General features: G+C 39.7%; 1 protein-coding gene across 7 annotated transcripts in view; it reads left to right on the plus strand.

Annotated features, from left to right (window-relative positions):
* The first annotated feature begins 403 nt into the window (after nucleotides 1–403).
* ampd2a (adenosine monophosphate deaminase 2a) overlaps nucleotides 404–27,676 on the plus strand; it is a 32,563-nt gene continuing 5,290 nt past the window's right edge. Inside the window, exons 1-16 of one of the 7 annotated variants that reach the window (XM_029431566.1) lie at nucleotides 404–444; nucleotides 784–850; nucleotides 17,788–17,918; nucleotides 18,331–18,461; nucleotides 19,049–19,117; nucleotides 20,742–20,853; nucleotides 20,949–21,135; nucleotides 24,688–24,826; nucleotides 24,907–24,996; nucleotides 25,274–25,403; nucleotides 25,508–25,702; nucleotides 25,819–25,950; nucleotides 26,055–26,218; nucleotides 26,592–26,718; nucleotides 26,815–26,978; nucleotides 27,124–27,244. In XM_029431566.1, coding sequence (XP_029287426.1) covers nucleotides 841–850; nucleotides 17,788–17,918; nucleotides 18,331–18,461; nucleotides 19,049–19,117; nucleotides 20,742–20,853; nucleotides 20,949–21,135; nucleotides 24,688–24,826; nucleotides 24,907–24,996; nucleotides 25,274–25,403; nucleotides 25,508–25,702; nucleotides 25,819–25,950; nucleotides 26,055–26,218; nucleotides 26,592–26,718; nucleotides 26,815–26,978; nucleotides 27,124–27,244 — 1,902 coding nt within the window. In that variant the 5' untranslated portion in view covers nucleotides 404–444; nucleotides 784–840. Of the gene's footprint in view, nucleotides 445–783; nucleotides 851–3,602; nucleotides 4,058–5,265; nucleotides 5,386–11,087; nucleotides 11,448–17,787; nucleotides 17,919–18,330; nucleotides 18,462–19,048; nucleotides 19,118–20,741; nucleotides 20,854–20,948; nucleotides 21,136–24,687; nucleotides 24,827–24,906; nucleotides 24,997–25,273; nucleotides 25,404–25,507; nucleotides 25,703–25,818; nucleotides 25,951–26,054; nucleotides 26,219–26,591; nucleotides 26,719–26,814; nucleotides 26,979–27,123; nucleotides 27,245–27,676 lie in introns of those variants that run through there. The other 6 variants (XM_029431568.1, XM_029431562.1, XM_029431563.1 and 3 more) reach the window with 6 other exon arrangements.

Here is a 27,676-nt window from a genome sequence, read left to right on the forward strand (position 1 = left end):
TGATAGTTAATTACATGGTTAAACTTCTGTAGGCTTACTGAGAAATATTTTTGAATGGGTCTTTTACTTGTGAGTTATAGTGGTATTTTTAAATTGTGGTACTTAAATGAAACTATTCTGAATATTTTCTCAAACACTAGGTCTTGTGACAGGCCCTCCCATCAAAATCAGAACTACACTTTAATTTCCCCCATTTTCAGCTTGTGGTGTAAATATGCCAGTTATCGTTGCGATATTTACTGACTTTTATATACAGCCAAAATGATTTAAAACAGGGTTAATGGCACTTAAAGAAAATATTTGTGTGTGTTTTGTGTCGACCTTTAGTGACCTTTGAACCACGACGATCATAGAGGGAGGGGCTACATTAACATCGTCCTTCTTTTATGGAAATAAAGGCATTTATGTCAAAACAAAAACCCACCTAACGTAACTCTAGCAAAGGTAAGGCTTAACTCTGGTAACTGTTTGCTATCTTACATTGTTATATCGTTATTTCGTTAATGTAGGTGTAACGCTAACAGCTATTCACTGACCGTTAATAAACGTTAACTGAGTAAGTAAGTAACGGTTAAAGGTATCAGACGTTAAACTGACGTTAGTGGAGTTCGTGTTAAACGGAAGTAACATTAGTGTCGTTATTTAGTAAACCTTACAGGAAAGGTAAAACCAAGCTGCCCAGCAGGTCTCAACAGATAGCTTTATCAGTTTGCTAGCTAACATTTCTGTTAACTACTATCAGTTTAAAATACTTTGCTCTGTTGCTTTGTGTTTTTTTTGCAGGGCTTGTGCTTTTCCTGTCTGTGCTGACTGCAGTCTGCTCACAACTTGTCCTCATCCATGTCAGATGGTAAGTCAACAAGCAGTGACACAGTGCAAAACATCTGTCATTTACAAGTACTTAGTTAAGTTCATAAGAAATAACCCAATGTTCATTTAAAAGACGTTTAACTCAAGAGGTCTAGAGTAATAAAGTCATCTCCAGTTATATAGCCCGAAATCACAAGTTTACCTCAAAGGGCTTAACATTCCTCTGGACCGGCTGGATACATCTGGGGAAAGTGAAAAGGCAGTGCTTGCCCTTGAGCAAGGTTCTTAACCACAAGCTGCTCAGTGGAGCTGCTCAGTGGTCAGCAGATCAGACAACTCGCCCTGAATAAATAAAGGTTAAAAAACAAACAAAACATATGAAACCCTCTATCCGGATAGACCCTTGCTTCGGATAAGGAAAAACTAGTAATTACTTGTCATAAATATAACTATGTTTGTACTGTAAAGTACTAATCCTTTAAGATTAAAAGTAACATGCAGAAGTAGTGCTTTTGGTAAATACCCTGGGTATTATGACAAATCATTAGCTTAAAAACAGTACCAAACTTAAAACTTAAAAAACAAGTAAACATACAAAAAACAAAGTGCTCAGTTTCAGTTAAGTTCTTGCAAATGGTTACTATCAGTCTTGTGATTAGCAGAAGCCCTGTTGTTAATAGATATAACAGGAATATGCCATGGCTCTGTTTTGTCAAATGCTTGGCAACATCAGCCTTCGAATGCAAAGTGTACTTAATCTAATTAAAGAAAAAATATTCTTTGTTCAGCTGGGTTTAATGGCGTTATACGTTCTGCATTTCCTATGAAAGGCTATACATAGAAAGAGAAAACACTGTGGGTTTTGTTTTATGACCTCTGCAAACAAATGCTGAATTCCATGAGCTTTGCTCTGAAGGAGTGAGAAAAGAAATCCCCAAGCAGCACAGTGCTTGATATGCACAGTGGTCTCATTTATAGCAAAAGGGTGTGTAGACAGACAGCATAAGCAAACAGAAGAGGCAAAAAGAAAACCAAAGAAGGAATAATTGACTGCTGTTTTCAAGTAAGGCTTTGAGAATGTTAACAATTTGATTTTAGCAAAATGTAATGTATGACATAGCCATGGGGTTAGTTAAGATTTTGTTTTAAAAGTAGGCCTCAGTTTTACCCTTTGCTGCTGCTGCACCAGATGGTGAGTGTCAGCTCTAACAAAAACTGAAAAGATGGATTTTTATTTTAACCTGGGAAAGGTAAAACTTGATTTACTCCATTTATGTCAGTCATCCACCAGGAATATGTTCTTGTCAAGATCATTGATAGAAAGGTTGGATTTAAATTGTTTTACTGTATGTTCAGGTATGTGTTCAAGTTTCAGGGCATAGTTTGAACAGGTTTTGGATTGTCTTTTTGTTTTAGGATTAGAGTTAGTCCATTCTGATTTGAACAAAAAATAGCTTAACGTTTGTGTTTCAGTATTAGAGATCAGTGTGATCGGTTTGTGTTTTGCTCTCAAGCACAGTTGTATTCCTAATTATCTGATCCACTAATTTCATCAGTGTCTTAATATTTTATTTTATTATAAATGAAAATGTAGCATTTTGTTCAGTGTTGACCAAATTATCAGTATTCTGCATTCAAATGATGATAAAGCCCTTTAGTGCTGTGTGTATTGCTCATGACAATAAAATGTTTGTTGTCTAGTGTCCGTATAGTTTGATAAACTGAACAGCAATTGTGTGCTCTGAAGGGACAAACATGTTTTTGTTTAACTGCATACAATTTTCATACCACTAGATGGGGATCTTTACTCTTTTTTTTGTAGCTGACTACTCTGTCAAGGGATGGGATCCCAAAGTTACGAAATACAATGCAAAGTTAATATTACATTCTCAATAGTCAGTGTCCTCCAGCTTCAGTAATATACAGTAGACGTGAGCCATTCCTAAACATATGCATATTGATCTGCCTGAAAAATCCTTCATCTTTAAAAGGTTTTAATGAGCCGTTTAGATTGTATGCAGTGTAGTCCCTGAGGAGTCTAAGAAAAGCTTTTTATTTTGAAAAGCTAAATAAGAGCTTTCACGATGACATGTGATAAACTGTATTTTTGTATTGTACATATGATATGTTCAAGTGTGATGAACAACAACTTTTCATTTAGTAATTTAAGGGCTTTTAAAGAGTCTGAAAATGTTATTTTACAGTTCAGTGGTTGGGTGTGCATACAGCAGTAGGTGTCAATTAAGCAACATATAGGTAAAAAACAAAACAACAGCTTTATTTGTTTAATTGCGTAGGCTCTGCTGACTTGTGGATGCTTGTGCAGTTACTCCACTTCACATAAAAGTGTGTAATAATAATGAATGCTTCTGAACCTCAGAAACCACATGAGAAAAATGTGTGTGGGTACTGATCACAGGTTTTATTACTAACCTTGCTGGGCATTGGTTGCCACTATTTATAATACATTACGTCAGGCGGGTCTCTGTGTGTTTAGGCTGTCTGACTGCCCTCACACTGTTCCAGTAAAGAGAGAGTTCACTACTCAGCGTATACAAGTTGGTTTCTGTGCTTATCTGTATTCTTTTACTTTTTTTGTGACTTGCCGTTCATCTGGATCTCTTTCTCTCGGTTAAATACTAATCCTCATGATATCTAGTTTATCTAATTGCTATTTTTAGATGAGTGGGAAAACTTCTGTCCTTCACTCACCATGGCGCTCAGCTGGCGGGGTTTCCATGGGGGTCTCCATGTTTGCTGGCTGTCATGATAGCTACACACTTTGATCTGCAATGCCCTCCTCTGTGGCTGTTTTCCCCGGCATTGGCTATAGGAAGCTAATTTCCTGGTTGCTAGGGCAACCAAGGGGGATGGCCCCAAGTAAGAGCCGGGGAAGCCTTGGGCTGCCTCTCAGCTCGTGGCTGTGCGGCATGCCTGCTGACCTGCTGCTGGCTAGGAGGAGGAGCCAACTCTGCAGAGGAGCTTCTCCCGGCACAGTATGGGTCCTGCCGCCCCGCTGCCCCACCATGAGACAGAGCTCCAGCGTTAGAGCTACTGCTCCACTCTCCCTCTGCTGGCCACTGCGCAGCTCTGACTCACTCTGCTCCAGTAGTAACAGGAGCACAGGCGGCAAGATGTCATCCTCCACGTCCTCTTCCAACAACGATGGACAAGGGAAGCCTAAACCTAAATCCCCGTTTCGCAAGAGGGGGAGCCTGCAGAGCACCACCAGCCCTGGTGAGCTTGGGTGAGAGGGGGTCCTATAGAGAGAATGAGTCAACTCTCAGCTCTTGTGGAGTGAAAAAATTCACAGATGTTTTTGCAGTGGCATGTAAGAATCCATGCTGCTCACCAGGAGCAATAAGGGAGGAAACTGAGACTCCAGAGGTGGGGAGCACTGCAACTCTAATTTGTTTCTCAGTTTAGATTTGTGTCTGTTTTTGAGACGTTGATTTTATTTGTTTGAATCTTTGACTGATGTTGTATATTTAGCATTCAGCATGCATGTTGCTTTATGTAGAACTGAAATGTAATTCACTACCAAGAATATTTTCATTAAATTAGAGCGGCAACTGAGTTAATCTTTTTCATAAAACGTTTGATTGTTTAGTAGTTTGAAATGTCAGGAAATATGGACAAAAGCACATTACATGTCCTCAGCGCTGCAAAGCCTGTAATTGGCATTAATCAAGAAATGCTTGGCATTTTGATTTGATTGATTATCAATCAACTGCTAAAATATTTTATGATTATTTTTGTCAATCGACTCATCAAAAAGTCAGCAAATCTTGTGAGCTCTAAAGTAAACTATCATCTTGACTGCTCCGTAACTGACACTCAGCTGATAATATGTACTCTAATACATTATAATATAACTAAACTTAAAGACATGATGGATCTGACTCTGCTTTTACTGCTTTAACTTATCGTGCATGCTGATAGTGCATCATAGGAGACGCCTTTTCAGAGTGTTTCCGATAGATAGCTGTTATGAGGGTTGCCTGCAGAAATAGATGCACCTATTATAATATTCGAGTCGACCAACTGAGCAATGTTAAAACTGTTACAAGGTGTATTTTACATGTTTGTATTTCGAATGTTGGAGACTTAAAAAGTTGGCAGTTTATGAAGGTTGAAGGGATATTTGGAAGATTGTAAAGGGAGACGCAGCCCCCTGTAGCTAAAACAGTTTATCATGCGTCTACCGGCTTCTCCTTATCTCATTACTCATTACTATATCTCAACATTACTGCTACTCTGAGTTTGTATCCTCATGGTTGTTTTGCACTTTTTGTAAGTCACTTTTGGATAAAGGCGTCAGCTAAATCAACTGTAATGTGATGCAATCATTAGCTTGGGTTAGACAGAGCAGTGGGATCGTTTTATCTTGCAACTGCACCTCTCTCATCATACCCTCCCCAACTGTTTGACCAAAATCTCATTATTTTTGTATAGGAAAATACGCAGTGCTATGTGGAGAAGAAGAAACCTCATTATATCATACTACAGCTAAAGATTACTGCATTACCTCCTCCCTATGCGTTCAGCTTTGATTCCGTCATTAGCATCCCAGAGGTGATAACTATAATAATGAATCTCAATTCATTTATGTTTTGCTTGCTCAGTGTCAATGAGCTCTTGACTTTCTTTAACTTTATCTTGCTTTATAACTGTCAAACTATAAATCAGTTAAATCTCGGATTAGTTATTGACATTGACATTTGAATTGGAATGTGTCACCACAGGCCTGTATCCTACTGACAAATGTTAGTTTATTAATTAGTGTTACGATATTGTTCATTCATAATACATGCGTATGGGTTTCATTAACTTCTTAGTGTGATGGGATACAGGCCAAATGATCGTCTGTCATTACCTTTTGAAGTTGATGCTAACTAGTCTCTGTGGGGGGGGGGGGGGGGGGGGGGACTAGAATGTAACCAGTGATGTATCTATGAGGCAATTAAATGTTAATATTGATAATAATTTGAAACTACTTCCTCAGTGGGCCATAGCACAGCACGAATGTCGAGTGTTTGGAGAGATGCCGCAGCAGATCTCAAGGAGTAACTCACGTTGACACACACTATACTGTATTTGCAGAGGAAGCCTGTCTTTGCTGCAGTAATAAATAACTTAGAGGTCTCTCCATCCATGCAGTCATTTAAGTCCTCTCAATTAGCCGCTTGGTTGAGCCCTCTGCACTCCAGGTCTGTCATAGAAGCCACATGTAGGCCACCCATTACAGCACTTCCATCTGACCACACCAGTCTGTTGGCATTCATGATGCAGAAAAAAAATCTATTGTAGCCGAACATTTCCAGTGTTGTAGCATCATCAGAAACAGCTCCGCTCTACGGCATCTTTCCTTTCAAGAATCTTGGAGGTTTATTTCTTTCAAATAAATTCTCATCTCCTGTACATTTTGTTACCGGTTGTCTTATGTCAGTGTTGGTGTTGATTTGCTGGTGGAAACATTAATTGCTTGGTCAATTTTTCTCAGCTGCAGGAATCTGTCTCTGCTTGCAGGTTGCTCTCTCCCACAGGACCTTCATTGCATCACATGGAGTAGAATATGTAATGCCCTGACTGTGCAGTCAAAGGTATATGACGTGATGTATAGAGGCTATTAAGATCTGCCAGAGAGGTGCAGGGAATTCCTCTCTCCGGCATGAGTCACTGCTGTGCTTTCTGTTGTGAGTTGATCTCATACAGAGGCTCTTTCCTTAGTCGTCACTAACTCACAGGCCTCTAACTTGACACTACCCTCTGTACCTTTTATCTATAGGATGTTTGGTAGGCACGTCTCTTTAGGTATCTCTCTTGAATTCAAGTGTACCCTGTAGCCTTATCTTATTACTTACCTGGTCCTATGAGCTCTGTCAGTTACCGCTTGGTACATGCTGCCCTATGGACTTCAACCTGCACAAACTGAAACTTGTGACACAAGGAGAGCCTGCCCAAGGTCCCATAACCTCACAGTTGTGTGTTGCCTACTCCGGCTTTCTTCATCACTGAGAGACAAAGCAGAACCTCAGTGTCACTGCACAATTGAATATATTATTTATATTGTACAACTGTAACATTTAGAGCATTGAGGTAACCAGTGAAGACACATTTGAGACTAAGAGCAACTAAAAGGTATGGCAATAACAACTTTAGTATCACAAAACAGATAATAAAGTATGTGCAAACCCAGTTAGGCATATGTTTTATGGGGACTTTATTTAGGTAATTCTGTGTATATATTTCAAACATTTTCTTTGAACTGCTTTTAGTATGACACTACAGTATAGTTCTGCACCTTTCCATTTCCCCACTAGAGGGAAGTCTGGCACAAAAGGGCTTTGTAAAGTCAGACCATCCGTTTTAAACAAGTGGCTGGTTGTCAGTGTCTCGGCTCTTTGACTGTTCTGCAGTCAGACATGAGTGAGGACCCGTTTGCTCTGTGTTTGGGTGGAAAATTCCAGGGCTTTCTTCTTCTATGAATAGCTCAGTTGCTTCCATGTAACAGAGGAAGTGAGTCAGTTCTGGAAAAGAGATTTTGGAGGACAAGGAACCAAGGCCTTGAAAGCTGTAACTGCAACAGGTGGGCCTGTTGATGCTGGGAGCGAGTAGATAACCAGCAGAGCCACAATATCTGTCCTTTGAATCGTCACAACAAGATAAACTCGCACACACACTTGCATGCTCAGAGCAGCTGGACTTAACATCATGCCATGGACACACCATGTCTCACTGGGGTGATTTGCAGGCTGACGATGCTTATACACACATTGTTATGATGGATTGTATTTCATTGTTGAGGGACAGTTAAGCATGCTGCTATGGTCTTTCTCTGCTCTCATGGCTGCTAATGAAGATTTGGTTTCATTGAATCCACCTCATTGATCGCAGATGAACCAGCGTCGGCTGATGTTTGGTCCCTGACGGACTGTGACCTCAATGTGTCAGTGAAGAGCTCGCCCACCACTCGCCTGGTCACTTAATGATCTCCACTAATGCATTGTGAATAGATGCAAACACCCATACGTTTCCTCAACACACACTTACCACAGTTGACTGATCATCAGTGAGCTCTAAGAGCAAATCACACATTATGGGACAGCGGAGCGATATGTGGACTATAATAGATGAATAGATGATATAAATGGTATTTTCTTATGTAGCCATTAGTTCCGACAGACTATTCTTTATTGTTTCATATCAGGTGATATCAAGTAGCAAATTATCTCCATTGTGTTTGCATGTGTGCATTCCTGTGTGTATATATTGTGATGGAATTTTTATTGGACTTTTTGACTGCATAATACTACATAACGATTAATCCATTAATTCATACAGACTTTATGTAGACTATCTGCACTTCTAGTACTCTGTCATCAAAGACAAAACAAAAATGGTGAGTCTCTGCTAAGATGGCAATAACAAGGTGTGTGCATGCATGTGTGAGTTTGTATCGAAGTACATAGAAACAGGTCTTGTGTAATCAGAATCCTCCTCACTTTGCCATCTCTGTGAAGCAACACTCTTTTTAATGCCTTCTGCTTTGATCCCTGACACACCTTCGCTCTCAGGAATGGATGATTAACCTCACAATGTCCTAGCACTGCTTAGTACAGTGTGCTTCATGTTGACAGTGTCGAGTGACACAGTGCTCCTCCTTTGCTATATTCAGATATGGAGGGAGCTGCACTGAGAGAGGTGGCAAGAGGTTTTGTAACCGGACAGGGCTCTGGATAATCACAGGATTGGAGGGGGAGTGTGAATGTGTGTGTCTGTTTCTTTTGAAGTGTGTGACTGTCAGTGTGTATATGCAGTGGCCATATGTATATGTGATGTATGGTCAGTCAGTGTTTTTGTATATGTGATGGACTGCAGGGAGGATTTATTATTTTGAGAACGTTCCTGACCCAGGAAGCGAGATACACAGTATACAGAGTATTTTGTTGGAACGTTTGTTCTTTTTTTATTCACATGGGTATTTCTGTGCAGGGTTAGAGATTATGTTTGCTTGAAAAGGGCCTTTACAATAATGCCAGCTCTTGTGTTCCTCTGGCAAGAAGGGAGTCAGAAACGGTGCACAGCTCCCCCCCCGTGCTCTGTTGATTAGTGTCTTGGGAACAGGATGTGTTGAAACAACAGGGTAATAGCAGCAAAGCTGCAAAAGACCTCAGGTTGCTTTAAAGAAATGTGATTTAAAGAATGAAAGTGGACATGTTCATTGTCTGGCCTTTAGTAACACACTTTACAGCTTGCTCTGATGTAATTGTTGTCAGCAATTAATGTCACCGATGGCAAAAAACATACTCATCATCATTATTTACCCTAAACGAGGAAAGTCATTTCAATCTTTAAACTCAGAACAGAAAGTCCAGGAATAAAAATGCCTCAAGCAAGTGCTTGATCAAAGCCACGTTCTCTCATGTTCACAGAGATATAATGCATGAGCAATCCCCACAAGCACTATAGAACAGGTTGCAGGTCACATAAAGCCTCCACGCTTGCTGCTGCAATTTACCAGAGAATTGTGACCGAAGCATTCATCTGTAGAAACCCCCATAAAACATCTCTATATCTTCTGCATCTAAAGGCTCCTCTATAGGTTCATAATTGGCAATTTAAACAAGTCATCACCAATAATGTGGGTTCAAGTCACAGTTCCTACCACTGTTCAAATTCATTGTCACCTGCAAACAAAGTTACAGTAATGTACTCTAGTTTACTGTTTTTTAGTAATCTATGCTAAAACTCATTCATGTCCAGAAATATTTGGTTTTGCTTTAATATGTTTTAAAGAATATGATTACAATTCTAAGAGTCAGACAAGCACAAATGATTATGTGTTCAGAATCTAATGTGAAGTGATTGCCTGTTTTGATGCTGAAGCTGGCTTTGGGTTGCAACAACATACTTGTACAAATTAGGTCTTTAATCTCTAAAATGTATCAAACATAAATTAGCATAGGTACATTGATATTGTCAAAGAAATCAACTATATGTTGTCTCTATTTATTAAACACACTTCTAGGTTTGCTGGTTGTATCTCCAAATAGATTGTGGATTTGTGGTGTAGTTTAGACCCGAGCTGTACAAGGCCTGCTCCCTTAGTACACTGCAGATCATCATTTATATTTTAGGTCCATCGTGTAACAGGCCACACAGCTACAGTAGGTTAAAGAGAGCATTGTGTACCGAGGTCAACATTTCTTTTTTTCAAGAACTGTTGTTGTATCTACAATATTTCTAGGATTTGGAGGTAAAGATTCTTCCAGTTTGGATACTGTGACAGGAAAAAAACAAAACTCACTTATGAGTCAGACCAGTAGAGCAACATTGTCTTCATAACTTCCTCTGAGTCTTGTGCTCTTGATTTCTCCTTGCAGCTGGGTCTTTTGTGATGTTATTGCACAAAAGGCTTTGAGTGTGTCTTTCATGTTGATGTTTGTGTATATCTCTATGTGCTTATCATCTGGATAAATCCTTGCTGATCTTTTCTCCGAGCACTAAACATGGAGAAGAAAAAGAAGCAGATTGTACACTGTGTACACTGTGAAGTACAGCAGACAGGCCTTCCTTGTGCCGCACAGCAGTTATGTGAGAGAGGAAGAAAACATTCTCCTCTGGCATCATGTGATCGGTGCGGGAAGTAACATGCAGCATGTAAATTAACTCACTTGCATGTACACACAATCATATATTCACAAATCTGTGCTCAGTCATACAATCACATACAAATTGTTTGTATCATGGAGGAAAAAAGATAAATGAAGTCTTTATTTTGCTGCATGGGTAATTTGGTTGCTGCATGGATGCATCAACAGCAAGCAGAATAAAAAAAACATGTGCACATAATAGCATTAAAACATTAAGTCACAATTAAAACGGATACAATTAATAAATGAAAAGAACTTGCAAAGAAATTCAACAAGCCAAACAATACATTACAGTGCTACAGTGTTGGTAAATACTTATGAGGCAAATCAATTGATAGATTGATGAAGTGATTTTATTACACGTACTATTTGATGGTATTTATAACATGATTTATAGGTTTGCACTCATGTGATGATATGAAGCGGTGAATCATGACTAAGAGGTGGGAGGAGGAGAAAAAAGTGGGATTGGCCAGAGATGCAGAGCCTCCTCCATTTTACAGCACAATAGAGGCTGAAGTGGTTCACCCCGGTCCCTCCCTTTTTCTGCCACGTGGTATGTTCCAACCCAGTATTTAAATCCGGGAGCTTGAAGGCTGTGCTTGCACTGAAAACCGGCGTTATCCAGGAAGCAGCTGAGAGACAGAGGCAGAGAGAGAGAATCAGAGGAAAGAGGGAGAAAACTGCTACATCAGCACACTGGAGCTGGCGACTGTTACAACAGGAGCAGCAAAGAAAATATAAAAAAGAGGGGGGATTGTGTCATCCTGGTGTTAGAGCAGCTTGTGTTTACGGGAGTGTATCCTTTCTCTCTCTTCTCTCTCTTTGCTGTCATTTCTCGCTCTTCCACTGTGCAAGCGGGGGAGGTTGCATCGGCCGTCCCAGGCCTAGTTACATGTCCCAGCATCCCGCAAGAGCTCAGACAAGGCCACTGCGACCGTAACGGAGACTGTGAGAACAAGACAAGACAGGGAGATAGAGGTACTGTAACCTATGCTGCTTATTGATGAACACTACCATGAACTGTATGTGAATACTGTGTTCCTACAAGTTACAGCAGTTCTGTGTGAGCCATGGTACTAATCGCTCCATAAATACTGCACAAGCAAGCTCACGGTGAACGATGAGGTGTCAGTAAACACAGTTACTGCGTACTGGAATAAGGTGACAGCATGAAGAAAACAGTAGGAAGAAACAGGAACTATAAAAATGAAGCAGGGGATTTTCTTTGAGAGAGAGAGAAAAATACATCATGCATCGTTTAGGTTGGTCTGTTGCTTTATTATATTTGGAAAGCTTGATGTGTGCCACTAGTTTACCGCAGAGTCTGGATGTTGCAACGAGGGAACATTTGGGGCATCTAGTCCCTGCTGCTGTTTGCTACAGTCATCTATGATGCGGTAATATTGCCCCGGTGGATTAATCACTGAGATCCTTGTGAGTGTGCCGACGCAAAGAAAACATAAACGGTATACAGTATGACACACGTTCTGCAAGAGTGTGCAGTAAATCAGAAAGGCGGTTACAGCAGTTGCTGATAAGGTGCCACTGAAGCTGGAAATGAATAAATATGTTATTCAGAACTGCATCAAAACACCTCAGGCAGTTTGTGTGAGCAGATGATGGTGTCTCAGTTTTAAAAGTCCACCTGAACATGTTGACCTTTCGGATGTTTTGGTGAGAACAACCGACGTCTGGTTTGTGTTTTTGGTGTATGTGATGGTAATGACGAGAGACTTGTCTGTTGTGCCGTTTATGTTTTAGAAAGCTGCAGAGTAGCAGTGAAGGTAAATGTCTCTTCCCACAGTACTGAGAATTACCTTGTTTTTTATGCATTCATTTCAATGTATTTTTGTCTCTCCAGCTTTAAAAAAAGAAATACAATTCTGACCCAACTGTTTACAAAGTCAATTTGCAGGCAGTAGTTTTTAGCTGGCAAATTTCATCAGCAATGTTTGTTGAGGTTGTAGAGATTTATTCTCATCTGTGGTTGCTAAGGAACATCTAATGCGCGTGTCATCGATCTTCCTCTCAGGGAATAAAGTGATATCTCTTTCTAAACATCGGAGCCACAATCGCCGCAGACCAAAAAGTTAACTAAAACACATTAATATGGGACAATATATGTTTTTAATGACATCCACAGTTTCTCCCATTCTAAGATGCCCATCATGCATTGCTGCTGTGTGACATCCCTGGCTGCACCTGACGTTAAGCGTTGTTATGGACGACAGGCTCCCTTGTGTTTGCATTAGTATTTGATATCTCTACAAATTTATTTAAATATTTGGTCTCAATGGTTATTCTCGTGGAATGATAATGGTACACACAAGCTGATTGTGTTGGAGTTTACATGTCAGAATAAAACACAAACATATGGTCAGCTGTATAACAATAAGCCTGGGTAATATTTCAATATTAATTGCTGAATCATACCGTGATGACACGTCCAGTACGTTATTGTTCCAAAACGTTCTATTGTCAAAGCTAATAATGCAGAGCAAACTGTAATAAACAAGTATAATTAAGTTTTGAACTTGGACGTTTGACACATATGAAGTCTGGTGTCATGTATAAGTAGCTAGATTATATTTTGTGTGATTTTAATATTGTGATAATGATATTAACTATATTGCCATGCATCTCGCCATCCTTGTTCTGTTAATCGAACCACTGAAGATGATTATTATTATTTTTTGTTTTGGGCTTCCAGGGCCTCATTTCCCTGCTGGGCAGAGGGTCATGTGGGCACTTGAATGCCTCTTTCTGCAGGGAAAGCTTCATATATATATATATATATATATATATATATATATATATATATATATATATATATATATATATATATATATATATATTTAATCTACAGTATTAATTAAAGGCTCTGATACTACTGAAGATGTAGTCAAACTTCATCATGTACATTTCAAAGGAGACGGGCAGGTGCACCAGCTATGCAGAAAAAAACAAGTAAGAACAAACCAAGTAAGACATTGTGACCAGTTTGCTGCAATTAGACAGACTTTTCTGGACACGTCACTGAACTTTTGGAGGTCACACCAAGAACGATAACTATATCGATAACTATAAATAAAACTATTTGTGCATCCACACTGATAACGTTCTGTAAACAGTCGCGCCCACCAAGTACGCTCCAGCTGTCCACTTCTTTTGGGAACTGTTGTTCGGATATTTTTTTAATGACGTTTACAAAACGGCCTACTTATACACATTGAAATGACCTACGTTCACATAGCTAGTTATTTACATAATAATCACAGGGGAGTCATAATAATAATCCGTTTTTCAGTCTCAGCAGACACAGCATTTCTAAACGACTTGATTTTCTTCTTGCTTCTCCTCGCTGTGTGGCAAATCAGCAGCTACTTTTCAATTTATTATTCATATTTCTTCCAATAAGAATAAGAAAAATACAAATAAAAGCTAAATCAAGTGCTTTATAAATGTTTTATCTCCCGTTTCTGACCACAAAGCAATTTACGTTTTTAATTATTTTGAAGTTAGTGGCTCCTGTCACAGTAAATTGTCTTTTCCAATGCATTATATGGATAATCCGGCCCAGATTATTAATTGGTTATTGATCATAAAGAGGCGAGACAATTGAGTCTCTCCGCAATGTCATCTGCCGTGTTGAACGTGACACCCTGTAAATTCGGATGCCTTATGATTGGTTGTCTGGGAAAGCAGGCATTGTTTGCTTAGCACAGTAGTTAATTTCTTTCTGCAGTTATAGTCCCCTTCACTTCTGGGGAAAAAAGCATAGCTGCTAAACACTTCATGAGAAATAAAGACATTTTCATATGAGAGTTAACTGAAGCATGAAGCCAACGGAGAACAACATGTTGATATCTGAGGGAAAAGGAGAACCAGCTATTGTAGACAAAACTGAAACTCACACAGATGCTTGTTTGAGCATTTCCAGACAATAAAGACAAAATGGAATTTCAGGCTGGCATTGTTTTGTGTAAATTGTAGATTTAAAGTAAAAGTATTTTTTTCTGATGTTTCTTTGAGACATTAACTGGTTAAATTGTCCATGTAGCGTCGTGTTGTGGTAAAGAATAGAGCGAGAACGCTACAACAGGTTCACAGTTGCTCAGTGTGGTATTTACCAACGTGCCAGTAACCGTGGGTGTTGTTATTGTGGTAAAGACTGCCTCTTAGACATTGCACTGAGAATAGTTGTCCAACAACAAAGTCTGTTTCCAGCACAATGTGACACAGTTGAGAAACGTTCCATCTTTACAGAGCGGGATAGAATCATTGTAGAAATGAAATAACAAGTACGGGTAAGTGCTGTTCATCGCTACATTGGAAGCTGAATGTCATTTGTTCTCTAAATAATATAATGTTTATCATGATGGGAAGCTTCCATAACATTGTGGGGCTTGTGTGAATTGAAGTTTGTTGCGTACAAAGTAGTTTTATTGTCAAAATGCACATAACATCATATTACAGAAAATTGAAGTTGTCAAATTGATGCATGCTGCTGCTACTTTTGGCCTGAGGGACAGGGAGGGCGAGAAAGGCTGGAAGGATTGTATGGATCCTTATAGGGCGGAGGCAGCTCCACACACTTCCTGGTTTTAAAAACTAGATATATATTTAAAAACAGTAAAGTAATTTTCTGAATTTACCCGACTGTTGTAGCTGTTTCATCATTTGCTTTTACCCACTTAGTCAATAAATATACATAAACAAACATTAGTGAAGATTATTTATCATTGTGTAAATGTATTGTGAAAGCTCCAATGGTGAACCCTACAATATCGTCGCAATATCAATATCGAGATATTGGGTTAAAAATAGTGCTTAAGTCAAGGCTTCACAGAAAAAATACCAAAAACACTCTTTACCAAATAACATCATGAACCAGACGTCAAAGACATTCATCTTTATTTACTGTCTTATATCACATTTTGGATAGGACACGAATGAACAGTACCCTTTTCATTTACCTGTTTATCTGAAACATATGACTTTATGACTTATTAGTCTTTCTTGAACGTTTCCCATCATAAACTTGCTAGTGCCTCCATTGTTGTTTCGATCGTCTCTTGGTTGTTTTTGTTGGTTTTGCATGTCAAGTGTTTCTATTTATATAGTCAAATATCACAAACATGATTCTTTTCCTCAAGGGGCTTCACACTCTGTACAGCATACGACACGCTCTATCCTGAGATCCTAGACCTATACCACCATGATGTCACTGAGATAAATAGAGTTGGGGGGCGCTGGATTTAGAGTCATCTGTGGGGGATTACATGGATACTATACTGGGGATGACTGTGTGTGTGTGTGTGTGTGTGTGTGTGTGTGTGTGTGTGTGAGACATATCTTGCACTCTTTATATCATATGATAAATTGATCAGGTTCAAATGAGTTTAATACAGAAATATTTGTATAGGTGTATATATGTTGGCCATTATTTTGGTACAAGACATTTCAGTATATAGATGAAAAATATATACAGTGTAATGGTAGTTTCGAAAGTGTTGCCAAAGTTTACATAACTACAAAATGGTCTGCTCAGTAAATAGTGTGATCGCATTTCATTCATTAATTAATTCATTAATATATATATTTATGTTGTTGTTTACGTCAGAATTCTTTAAAACTTGTGTAAAGATCTACCTTTACAAATCCAGTATTGGTTGCAAGGAAATTAGCACCTGCCAAATACTGGGTAAATGTTGACTCATGCAGGTAAAAGTGTCAGGTCACCTTGGTATATAAGTTTGCCTTATATTAGGAAATGTTATATATAATTCCTTCTACATATATTTCAGAAGTTTAAGAAAAAACTTAATTTCAGACCCTGATTGGTTGGGCTATAACAATGCATTTGTCTTTACACACTATTTGTATGTCCTTGAGCATATGATTGTCAGCAGATCGTGGCAAAGCTGTAACTCACATCCTTCAAAACTTATTTGTGCAATATTGCAATGTTTAATGCTAATATTAGCATACTGTGGCCTTACCCTCTGTCCATTCCTAACTCCACAGCCTTGGAGGCAGACAGCAGATGGCAAAGACTAATTGTCACAGGCCAGACACAGTACCAATAATGGCACCAATTATACAGGGGAGTGAACACCCCACTCCTAAAGCCATAGACCTATTATGAGTGAGTGAATTGTTGCGTGTGCACATAACTATAGTAGCCGTTAAATTAAAATATTATATATAAATATTATTTTGTCTTTCGGCAGTTTTCCTCTCTTGTCTTTGGTTTAGTCTGGAGTGGAGCCGGCGTCATCTGTTTCCAGCAGGTCTAGAGTGTGTGTGTGTGTGTGTGTGTGTGTGTGTGTGTGTGTGTGTGTGTGTGTGTGGGTAATTCTGACACAGTATCTATTGGTACAGCTGTCTTTCCTTAAGCCAGCTTCTGTTCTTGGACATATTACAAGGATCTCCATGCAGCCACTGTCACCAGAGCTTCATATGTAAACATAGTTATGCCCTATTTACATTTGTTTAACTTCTGGCTGTTAACAACTGATGTCTTTGTGTTTGATGTCTTCAGTGTAGATAAAAGAAAAATGGGCTAATGGGTCCATGTAGCTGATGGAAGGAAACAAAGGAAGTTCTTGAAAACACTCCAGAGACCGTCTTTGGTTGTGTCCTGTGAGATCAGTTATGTGTTACAGAAACTTTTGCAATAACTGGTGGAAGATTTAACAGATTTTGTATTAGCTGTTTGTCCAAAGTCCATCATTTTTAACTAAATGAATGAGTACTTTTAGTTTTAAGGATCACACAAGTCTAAGCTGTACTATACACATAGTCTCTGTCATAGCTGTTTCAACAGTAAACATTTACAGGCCTTATCAGTCCAGCAATAAATCCTTTGCATAAGCACATATGACTCTTTTCTATTGACACTATGCTGTTTACAGTGGTGGAAAGAATGCAAGGTAGAGTTCAAGATGGATTCTTTAATTGCATTGTGGCCGCTCCAGATGCAGAAGAATAAACCATGTAATTATCTCTGGCCAAAGGGAACCTGCTCAGTAAACAGTGTAAAAAGTATTTATACTTTGCTGAAATTTTACATAGTTTAGAAAATGTTTGTAGATTACAGAAAAATATACTTAGATTACTACTCAAGTTATATTGTTATGTATTGTTATGTATTTTTTCTAGATGCTTACTTCTGAGTTGGCCTACAAAATGTCTTGCGGCACTCTATAGTGATCCATGGCCTCAGCCTTTTCTGGGCACCAGACCTAAAACAATTTGAAGTCATTGCCACTCCATGTGTTACTTTCCCACACTGTAACTCTGTCTCTGCCTACAGACCTGTGTGGTGCAACTGGACCCAAGCCCCTCAAGCCCCAGAGATCCCTTCCAGGGACGCCTGTTTCTCTCACACACTACCCAATCGACCTGCGAACATCCATGGAGGAAAAGTACAAAGAGATTGCTGAGGTAAGAATTCAAAGCAACACCGATCACATTAGAGCTTTTAGTTACAGCTCAATATAATAATCTTAAACTAGGTGCACTATTGATTAGCACCCATGCACCAGTTTTCCAGCCATTCAGATATGTCAATCTGCTGTAACTGGCATTTCTTTGAATGTGGAATTTGCCATTTAGATAAACAGACAAACAGACCGAGACAAAAACATAACCTCCTTGGCAGAGGCACAAGTTCATCATAGTTTCTTATTTTTGAATCACATCAGTTACACACAGGCCTTATATGGCTTTTTTAAAGGTAAATGTAGCAGGTGGTTTTATGTGAGTCCTCTATATGTCCATAGGTGAATGGAAGTTGACCGTTTTTTTCCTTATTTCATGACACCATATAACGTTGTATAACTTATGTTTGCACAAGGAGCTGTTCACACGGAGCATGGCGGAGAGCGAGATGCGAAGCGCTCCTTATGAGTTCCCGGAGGACAGCCCCATCGAACAGCTGGAAGAGCGACGCCACCGCCTAGAGAGGCAAATCAGCCAGGACATTAAGTGAGAAGATGCAAACAACAACGCACACACAAAACCAGTTAAATAAACTCTTCCCTGCCCCAACACATACTTATCAGCTTCCAACATGCCAGTTTGTGGGCTAGCTAATCCCAGCAATCTGCTAACTGGGTTAGCCAGCAGTTTGTACCTGTCCTGGTGTTAAATCTTCTTCTACACACACTTTCATAAGGAGGTGTGTTCTGTTTGGGTTGCCAGGGTTGACTAAATCTAAGCACCACTAAGCTTTTCGTTTGGGTGGTTATCTGACACGCCTCCCTGCTGACCCTTGTTCACCAATCAGGGTGTACCCCTTCTAACTGATGATATTTTTCTGTTTGTGCCGATCTCCTCGATCACTTAATGCCTAATGTGCTTTGGATGCATATGTATATTTATATATGTGTGTGCGTGTGTGTGTGTGTGTGTGTGTGTGTGTGAGGGTGCTTCTTTGAGTGTGTGTTTATGTGTGTGCTTGTGCATATATCTGGTCTCTCCTTTTGTGTGCTTAATTCCTTCTCACTACCTCTGATGCCTCTCTGCCCCCTGCCTTGCCCACATTATCCTGCGCCGCTGCAAATCACCCCAAGGCTTGAGCCAGAGATCTTGCTCCGCGCCAAACAGGACTTCATGAAAATCGACAGTGAGGCAGACCTAGAGTGAGTGAGATCTGCTTCAGAACGCATGTTTTGTGTTGTGATTTTCTCTTTGGTTGTTTATTTTTCTTTCAGTTCTTCTCTATGACCTCATTCACATCTGGCATTAAGACGCATCTTGTATCCAGATTGTATTAAGATATGATTTAACCCGATTACATTTACACCTGGCATTAATATACGTCTCCAGTGTCCACATTGAGATCCGACCGCTCTGTCCAGCTCAAACCACCAGAACGTCGCCGACCGCTCTCTTCTTTACCGTCTACTCATGCTGCAGCTATCGTTTGTTTAGCACAAAGGCGAGCGGTCGTCTGGCTGCAGGTGCACCGAGGAGCCACACCTCTGCATGCCGGCCGTTTGAAATATAGTTTTGGGACTTTTTGGAGGTGCACCGTCCACCATCACCAGCCGCTCTCGCCCTCAGCTCCCAACACCTGAGATTGATCGGGGCTGCACTGTGATACTTTTTTTCTCTAACAGGACTTTTCTCTTGTTGTATAGAGATGGTCTAGGCTGAAAATGTGGTGCTCCCCGGTGTCCAGACCTGTTAGTGGCCGGAGCTGGTAGTTGTTGTATGTGGATTGAAAACGCAGCTGCATTTAGACTTGTGGTGAATGTGGTCACTAAGCGTCCCTGACCACCGATTGGATCACAATACGTCCTCAATGCGTATTGGGTGCATTTACACCACGACGTTCATGTGGTCAAGCACTATCGGATTGCGATCTCATTTTAATGCAAGGGGGCCTGTTTCACTTGTATTCTTAGAAATGTGCTCTGCAACTACTTACCTCAATGTATAGTTTATCATTACTTTATACTACATCAATTTCTAGTCTGAACGTATTTAGGTATTCTGGTTTGGCGTAAGGTACTTTTCTCCAGACCCACTGACAGATTATCAGCATATTGAAACGGATCATATCTTCCCCCTGCTGGTGACTTGATAGATGTATAAATGGGTATTTTGTATTTATACCTTTCTCTTAAATTTAAAATGCATTTTCCTTTTCTATTGATCTTCTTGTGTTGGTTATGAACATTCTTACAGTTCTGGTCATTGAGCAACTCTGTAGGTTAACTATTGAAGTTTATAATATAGATACAGTGTCATCCCACTAGCTGTTACCCTATGTGTACAGCACATGTGTTGCCAGACACTTTGTAAAGATCTTTTGAATTGAGTTTGGATCATCAATCATTTCTGAGATGTCTCCAGAACTTAATTTGAGAACTCATGTTGCAAATTCAATCGACTGGATAATATTTTCAGAAATAGAACTGTGTCTGAGACATGCATCTATAAAAGGCTATACACTTTATTCTAAAGCATAGGTCTTCAACAGGGTTTTTTTTTTCTTTGCACATTAACCCCACATTAAAGTGAAAGGTGTCTGAAAACTTTCCAGAGCCCTTGTTTCAAACAATAAACTGCACTAATAAGTGGAGGATGCCATTACAACTTTATAACACCAATAACATCTGGATTATCTTCTCCTCTTTTACTTTTCTGCTCCTGCTTATATCCACATGTTTTCCATCTCTGTGTGTCTTTAAATCTCCTGCCTCTGCCTACCTTTCTCTCCTTCTTATCCTTGTTATCCATTTGTCTTTACCCTTTAAGGTTATTGCAGGAGGAGAGTGTGGACACTTTTGATAGTGGCTTTAAGAAGAGGCAGCTGCCGATAGAGAGAGAGTACCAGCGGGTGTCAATATCTGGAGAGGAAAAGTGTGGGGTGGGTTGTTTTTTTTTTTATATAGGATTTTTATGAACTTAAGATCCAGTAAGGTAAATTCCCATTTTCATTACTGTGCATTGATATCTTCCCAGGTGCCCTTCATTGACCTTGTCGATGCTGCGAAGTGTGTGGTGAAGGCATTATTCATCCGGGAGAAGTACATTAAGCGATCCTTGCAGTCCTTTTGTAAGACCACAGCTCATGTCCTGCAGGAACTCGGGATGAAGCCTCTGGATCTGGCTGACTATGACGATATAGCAGAGACTCCTGTAGATGCTGGTATCTCATGCACACACCAAACATATTTTACTACAGTTGGGAAGAAATAGCCATTAGAAAATGTATATGAGAAAGGACAGAGCCGCATGGTGGAGGCAACACAGTCTGCAGTCTTGCACTGAGTCAAAGGGTTTTGTTGAATTCCACAGAGATGACGGTTTCATCCCACAAGGAGGCAGTAATGGCCGACTTTGAAACTGCAGCCAAGATTAGATGACATGAAGAGCATTTTGCTTACTCAGTATTAAGGCTTTCTCAAGATCACATCCTCCAAGAAAAATGGAAAATAATACTAATGATAATGCTTTCAGCCAAATTCATCTTTAACATTGTTTATTGTGTTTTTTTTGTCTCTTTTGGAAATTACATTGCAAGGATTGCTGTGTTGGGCGTTGGGGAAGGAGAAAAAGAAAGAACGGAAAGAAACAGAAAATATTTAAAAGGCGCTAGATTATTTACACGATATTCTCATATGTGTGTTATGAACATGATATCAATATTTAATTTATTAAAAATCACGGTTATTGCATATATTGCAAAACCCGTACTCCACATACAGTAGCATGACAAAAGCCTTTACTTATACTGACACTGGCTTTGGCTTCCCGTTTCATTCTGGGAATACAACAGAAAGGCTACAAGCCTGTCATGAATAAGTGGCTCTGATCTGCAGGGGAAGAGCTTTTCTTTTCTATTTTGATTGATTAATAAATCATTTGAGTAATTCTCTGGTTCCAGTTGAAATGTAAGTTTTTGCTTTTGTTTGTCTTGTATGATGGGAAACTTAATATATTTAGTTTTTGGATGGTTAGTCAGACACATTTAATATTCAGCACGACTGACTTAACTATTAATCGATTCATTGAGAGAATAATCTGCAGATTTATTGATGATTGAAATCATTTTTAGCTGCAGCTCTAAATCCAGCATCTTTCAATTGGACTCTACTCTACTACTCTACTCTACTACTCTACTCTATCACTCTACTCTATCACTCTACTCTACTCTACTACTCTACTCTATCACTCTACTCTACTACTCTACTACTCTACTACTCTTCTCTACTACTCTACTCTACTCTATCACTCTACTCTACTACTCTACTCTACTACTCTTCTCTACTACTCTACTCTACTCTACTCTACTACTCTACTCTACTACTCTACTACTCTACTCTATCACTCTACTCTACTACTCTACTCTACTACTCTTCTCTACTACTCTACTCTACTCTACTACTCTACTCTACTACTCTACTCTACTACTCTACTACTCTACTACTCTACTCTATCACTCTACTCTACTACTCTACTACTCTTCTCTACTACTCTACTCTACTCTACTACTCTACTCTACTACTCTACTACTCTACTCTATCACTCTACTCTACTACTCTTCTCTACTACTCTACTCTACTCTACTCTATTCTACTACTCTACTACTCTACTCTACTACTCTACTCTATCACTCTACTCTACTCTACTCTACTACTCTACTACTCTACTACTCTACTCTACTACTCTACTCTACTACTCTACTACTCTACTACTCTACTACTCTACTACTCTACTCTACTACTCTTCTCTACTACTCTACTCTACTACTCTACTACTCTACTCACTCTACTCTACTACTCTACTCTACTACTCTACTCTACTACTCTTCTCTACTACTCTACTCTACTCTATCACTCTACTCTACTCTACTACTCTACTCTACTCTACTCTATCACTCTACTCTACTACTCTACTCTATCACTCTACTCTACTACTCTACTCTACTCTACTACTCTACTCTATCACTCTACTCTACTACTCTACTCTATCACTCTACTCTACTACTCTACTCTACTACTCTACTCTACTACTCTTCTCTACTACTCTACTCTACTCTATCACTCTACTCTACTACTCTACTACTCTACTACTCTACTCTACTCTACTCTACTCTATCACTCTACTCTACTACTCTACTCTACTACTCTACTCTATCACTCTACTCTACTCTACTCGACTCTACTCTATATCACTCTATCACTCTACTCTACTACTCTACTCTATCACTCTACTCTACTACTCTTCTCTACTACTCTACTCTACTCTATCACTCTACTCTACTACTCTACTACTCTACTCTACTACTCTACTCTACTACTCTACTACTCTACTCTATCACTCTACTCTACTCTACTCTACTCTACTACTCTACTCTACTACTCTACTCTACTACTCTACTCTACTCTACTACTCTACTACTCTACTACTCTACTCTACTCTACTACTCTACTCTACTCTCTATCACTCTACTCTACTACTCTTCTCTACTACTCTACTCTACTCTACTCTATCACTCTACTCTACTCTACTACTCTACTCTACTCTACTCTATCACTCTACTCTACTACTCTACTCTACTACTCTACTCTATCACTCTACTCTACTACTCTACTCTACTCTACTACTCTACTCTATCACTCTACTCTACTACTCTACTCTACTCTACTACTCTACTCTATCACTCTACTCTACTACTCTACTACTACTTCTATACTAGCTACCTACTCTACTCTACTCTACTCTACCTACTACTCTACTCTACTCTACTACTCTACTCTACTACTCTACTACTCTACTCTATCACTCTACTCTACTACTCTACTCTACTACTCTACTCTACTAATCTACTCTACTACTCTACTCTACTCTACTCTACTCTACTCTACTCTACTCTACTCTACTCTACTCTATCACTCTACTCTACTACTCTACTACTCTACTACTCTACTCTATCACTCTACTCTACTACTCTACTCTAGCACTCTACTATACTACTCTACTCTAACTCTAATACTCTACTCTACTCTACTACTCTACTCTATCTAATCACTCTACTCTACTACCTACTCTATCACTCTATACTACTCTACTACTCTACTCTACTCACGCTACTCTACTACTCTACTCTATCACTCTACTACTCTACTCTACTACTCTACTCTACTCTACTCTATCACTCTACTCTATCACTCTACTCTACTACTCTACTCTACTACTCTACCTATCACTCTATCACTCTAACTCTACTACTCTACTCTACTACCTCTACTCTATCACTCTACCTATCACTCTACTCTACTACTCTACTACTCTACTCTATCACTCTACTCTATCACTCTACTCTACTACTCTACTCTACTACTCTACTCTATCACTCTACTCTACTACTCTACTCTACTCTACTACTCTACTCTATCACTCTACTCTACTACTCTACTCTACTACTCTACTCTATCACTCTACTCTACTCTACTACTCTACTCTAGTCTTTCTACTCCAATAAAATGTAGAAGAAACACGCCCTCAACACCTGTTTTTGTCAAATTCTAATCTAGATCTAATTATTAAATGAAAACACAGCAGCCGCTATGTAACAAAATCTCCTACACTGGATCTTTTGCCTAAGCAGTTACCTCGTCATTGTTTATCATTTTAAGACATTTATTTGTAGCATGTATGATATTACATAATTAATATCAATTTCCTATTTTCCCAGATGCCCCCGTCCACCCACCTGTCTCAAAGACTCACCCCTATGACAAGGACCCCAAGAATATGCCCACAGACACAGGACATGGCTGCAAGATGGTGGATGGAGTAGTCCACGTCTACACCAAGAAAACCAACATGGACAAGTATGAGTTATTACGGATAACATGTTAATACAAAACAGTGATTCTGTTTGTATAACTCTTATACTGTTCTCCTTTTACAGAAGCACAGAGCTGGATCTGCCCTATCCTGACCTGACGGAGTATATTGGAGACATGAATGTTATGATGGCCCTCATTATCAACGGCCCAGTGTGAGTGTTTCCTCGATGCCATCATTCTGAAAATGTCATTGTTAAAATTGTCAACGGTTTTACCCTTTAATCGTTTAACGAGAATATAAAAAGAGAGTGTGTCTTGCATTTCACACCTTTTTTTTTTTTTTTTCGTAAAACTTTACCGGTTAATTACTGCTTAATGGTTGTCGGGCTATCGGAAGCATAATTAACCGAAACTGACATCCCTAGTTTAAATGCTGGGTGTTTATTTTAAATGACATATGCATGCGTTTCCTCTCTATGGTGTTTACAGGAAGTCTTTCTGCTACCGCCGTCTGCAGTACCTGAGCTCTAAGTTCCAGATGCACATCCTCCTGAATGAGATGAAGGAGCTGGCAGCGCAGAAGAAAGTTCCACACAGAGACTTCTATAACATACGGAAGGCAAGAGCCAACTACACATACATTCCCAACTACAAAAATGTGACTTCTACAACCACTGAGCTCCAAGGTCATATCTCACATATTCCGCTCTATCCTAACTCCAGGTGGACACACACATCCATGCGTCATCCTGCATGAATCAGAAGCACCTGCTGCGATTCATCAAGAGAGCCATGAAGAAATACCCCGAGGAGATCGTTCACATTGAGCGCGGCCGCGGTCAGACCCTCAAGGAGGTGTTTGAGAGCATGAACCTGACTGCCTTTGACCTGAGCGTAGACACTCTCGACATGCATGCGGTGAGAAATGACAGTATCTAACTAAAGTGTTGCTATATATTTTTGAGAGATTGTGTACAAAGGAGTTCTGTGTATAGATAAAAATGAGACTTGACTTGTTTTTGTTTATGTATCAGGACCGTAACACGTTCCATCGGTTTGACAAGTTCAACGCTAAATACAACCCCATCGGAGAATCCATCCTCAGGGAGATCTTCATCAAGACTGACAACCACATCGAAGGGAAATACTTTGCACACATTGTCAAGGTGTGAAAGAATTCATATATAACGTATTTATATACCTCATTCAAGCAATGTATCGATACAGAAACCAATTGATGCTTTGATATCTCCTGTCACTATTTGTCCAGGAGGTGATGTACGACTTGGAGGAGAGCAAGTACCAGAACTCTGAGCTACGCCTGTCCATCTACGGTCGCTCCCGGGACGAATGGGACAAGCTGGCTCAGTGGGCCCTCAAACATCGAGTGTACTCTGATAATGTGCGCTGGCTTATCCAGGTGCCCCGTCTTTTGTAAGTACTCCCTCCAACTTGCTTTACCTTGAAGCTGTACTGTTGTCACTGGTGCTCAAACACATGGCTGTGATGAGAGCACAAACCAAGTGGAATTCATTTGATATAGAGCTGTTATGATATAAGATATGTTATGGCAACATGTCTGATGACGTCCCTGTATTAAAGACTAGATGCATATCATAAGACAAGCTATGTTCTGGTTCCAGCTCACTCTGGGAACTCCTTAACTAGTGTAGACACGGATTATATCTTCTAGCATCTACAATTGCGCCTATATTTGAAATAAATGAGTTATAGTTTTTACACAAACAAACGATATATCATCTCTATGATGACAACAGATGTCACTGTTCGATCTCTACCTCTCTAGTGATGTGTACCGCACAAAGAAGCAGCTGGCTAATTTCCAGGAGATGTTGGAGAATATCTTCATACCTCTGTTTGAAGTGACGATCAACCCGCGCAGTCATCCTGAGCTGCATCTCTTCCTGGAGCACGTGAGTTTCACGTCACAGGCGAGCCAAGCTTTCCTGATGATTCATGTTTGAAGAGACTGAGTGTTTGTCGTTGGGTTTTGTTTGTTTGTTGCACAGGTGGTGGGCTTCGACAGCGTGGACGATGAGTCTAAGCCTGAGCACCACATTTTCAATCTTGACAGTCCGCTGCCAGCCAACTGGTCCGAAGAGGCCAACCCGCCCTACTCCTACTACCTCTACTACACCTACGCCAACATGACTGTGCTCAACCACCTGCGAAGGTATGGGCCAGCTGGACTCATTTATAACACACCAGAATCCTTTAGTAGACCTTGCATCCATTCATTTAAAAGCATAATCATTCACACAAAAAAAAACCCCACAAGGTTTAAATCTTGTTTTTGTAATTACGTTTCACTGACGCAGGCGGAGAGGCTTTCACACCTTTGTGCTGCGACCTCACTGTGGGGAGGCGGGGCCGATCCACCACCTGGTGTCAGGTTACGTGCTGTCGGAGAACATCTCCCACGGACTGCTGCTCAGAAAGGTCGGGACAGATCATACTGGATTGTTTCTAAAAGAATGCTGTGGAGATGTTTTAACATGATGAAGTAACTCTGGGCCTCATTCACAAACTTTTCTCCAGGAGAAACTTTCCTCTTACATCCCACTTACACATTTATTACAATATTCACCAATGATTTGTTCTTAGGTCAATACTACAGTTGTATAATATAGGATTTAAATTAGAATAAAATGTTTTATCATTTGTACAATTACTTTCAAAACTCAGCATCACTTAACTAGTGACAGCATGCCATGCATCTTTCTGTGTTTTATTTTATATTCACTACTGAAGATACTAAATATGAATCTGCAGAACCTTTTAAGTTTTTTTTACGTTTGGAGTCTGGTGCTTCACCCTTTTTAGACTTTTATTTTGGCAATTTTAATTCTTAGACATAATTCTCCAAACTTT

The sequence above is a fragment of the Cottoperca gobio genome, chromosome 5 (genome assembly GCF_900634415.1).
Source record: "Cottoperca gobio chromosome 5, fCotGob3.1, whole genome shotgun sequence".
NCBI lineage: Eukaryota > Metazoa > Chordata > Actinopteri > Perciformes > Bovichtidae > Cottoperca > Cottoperca gobio.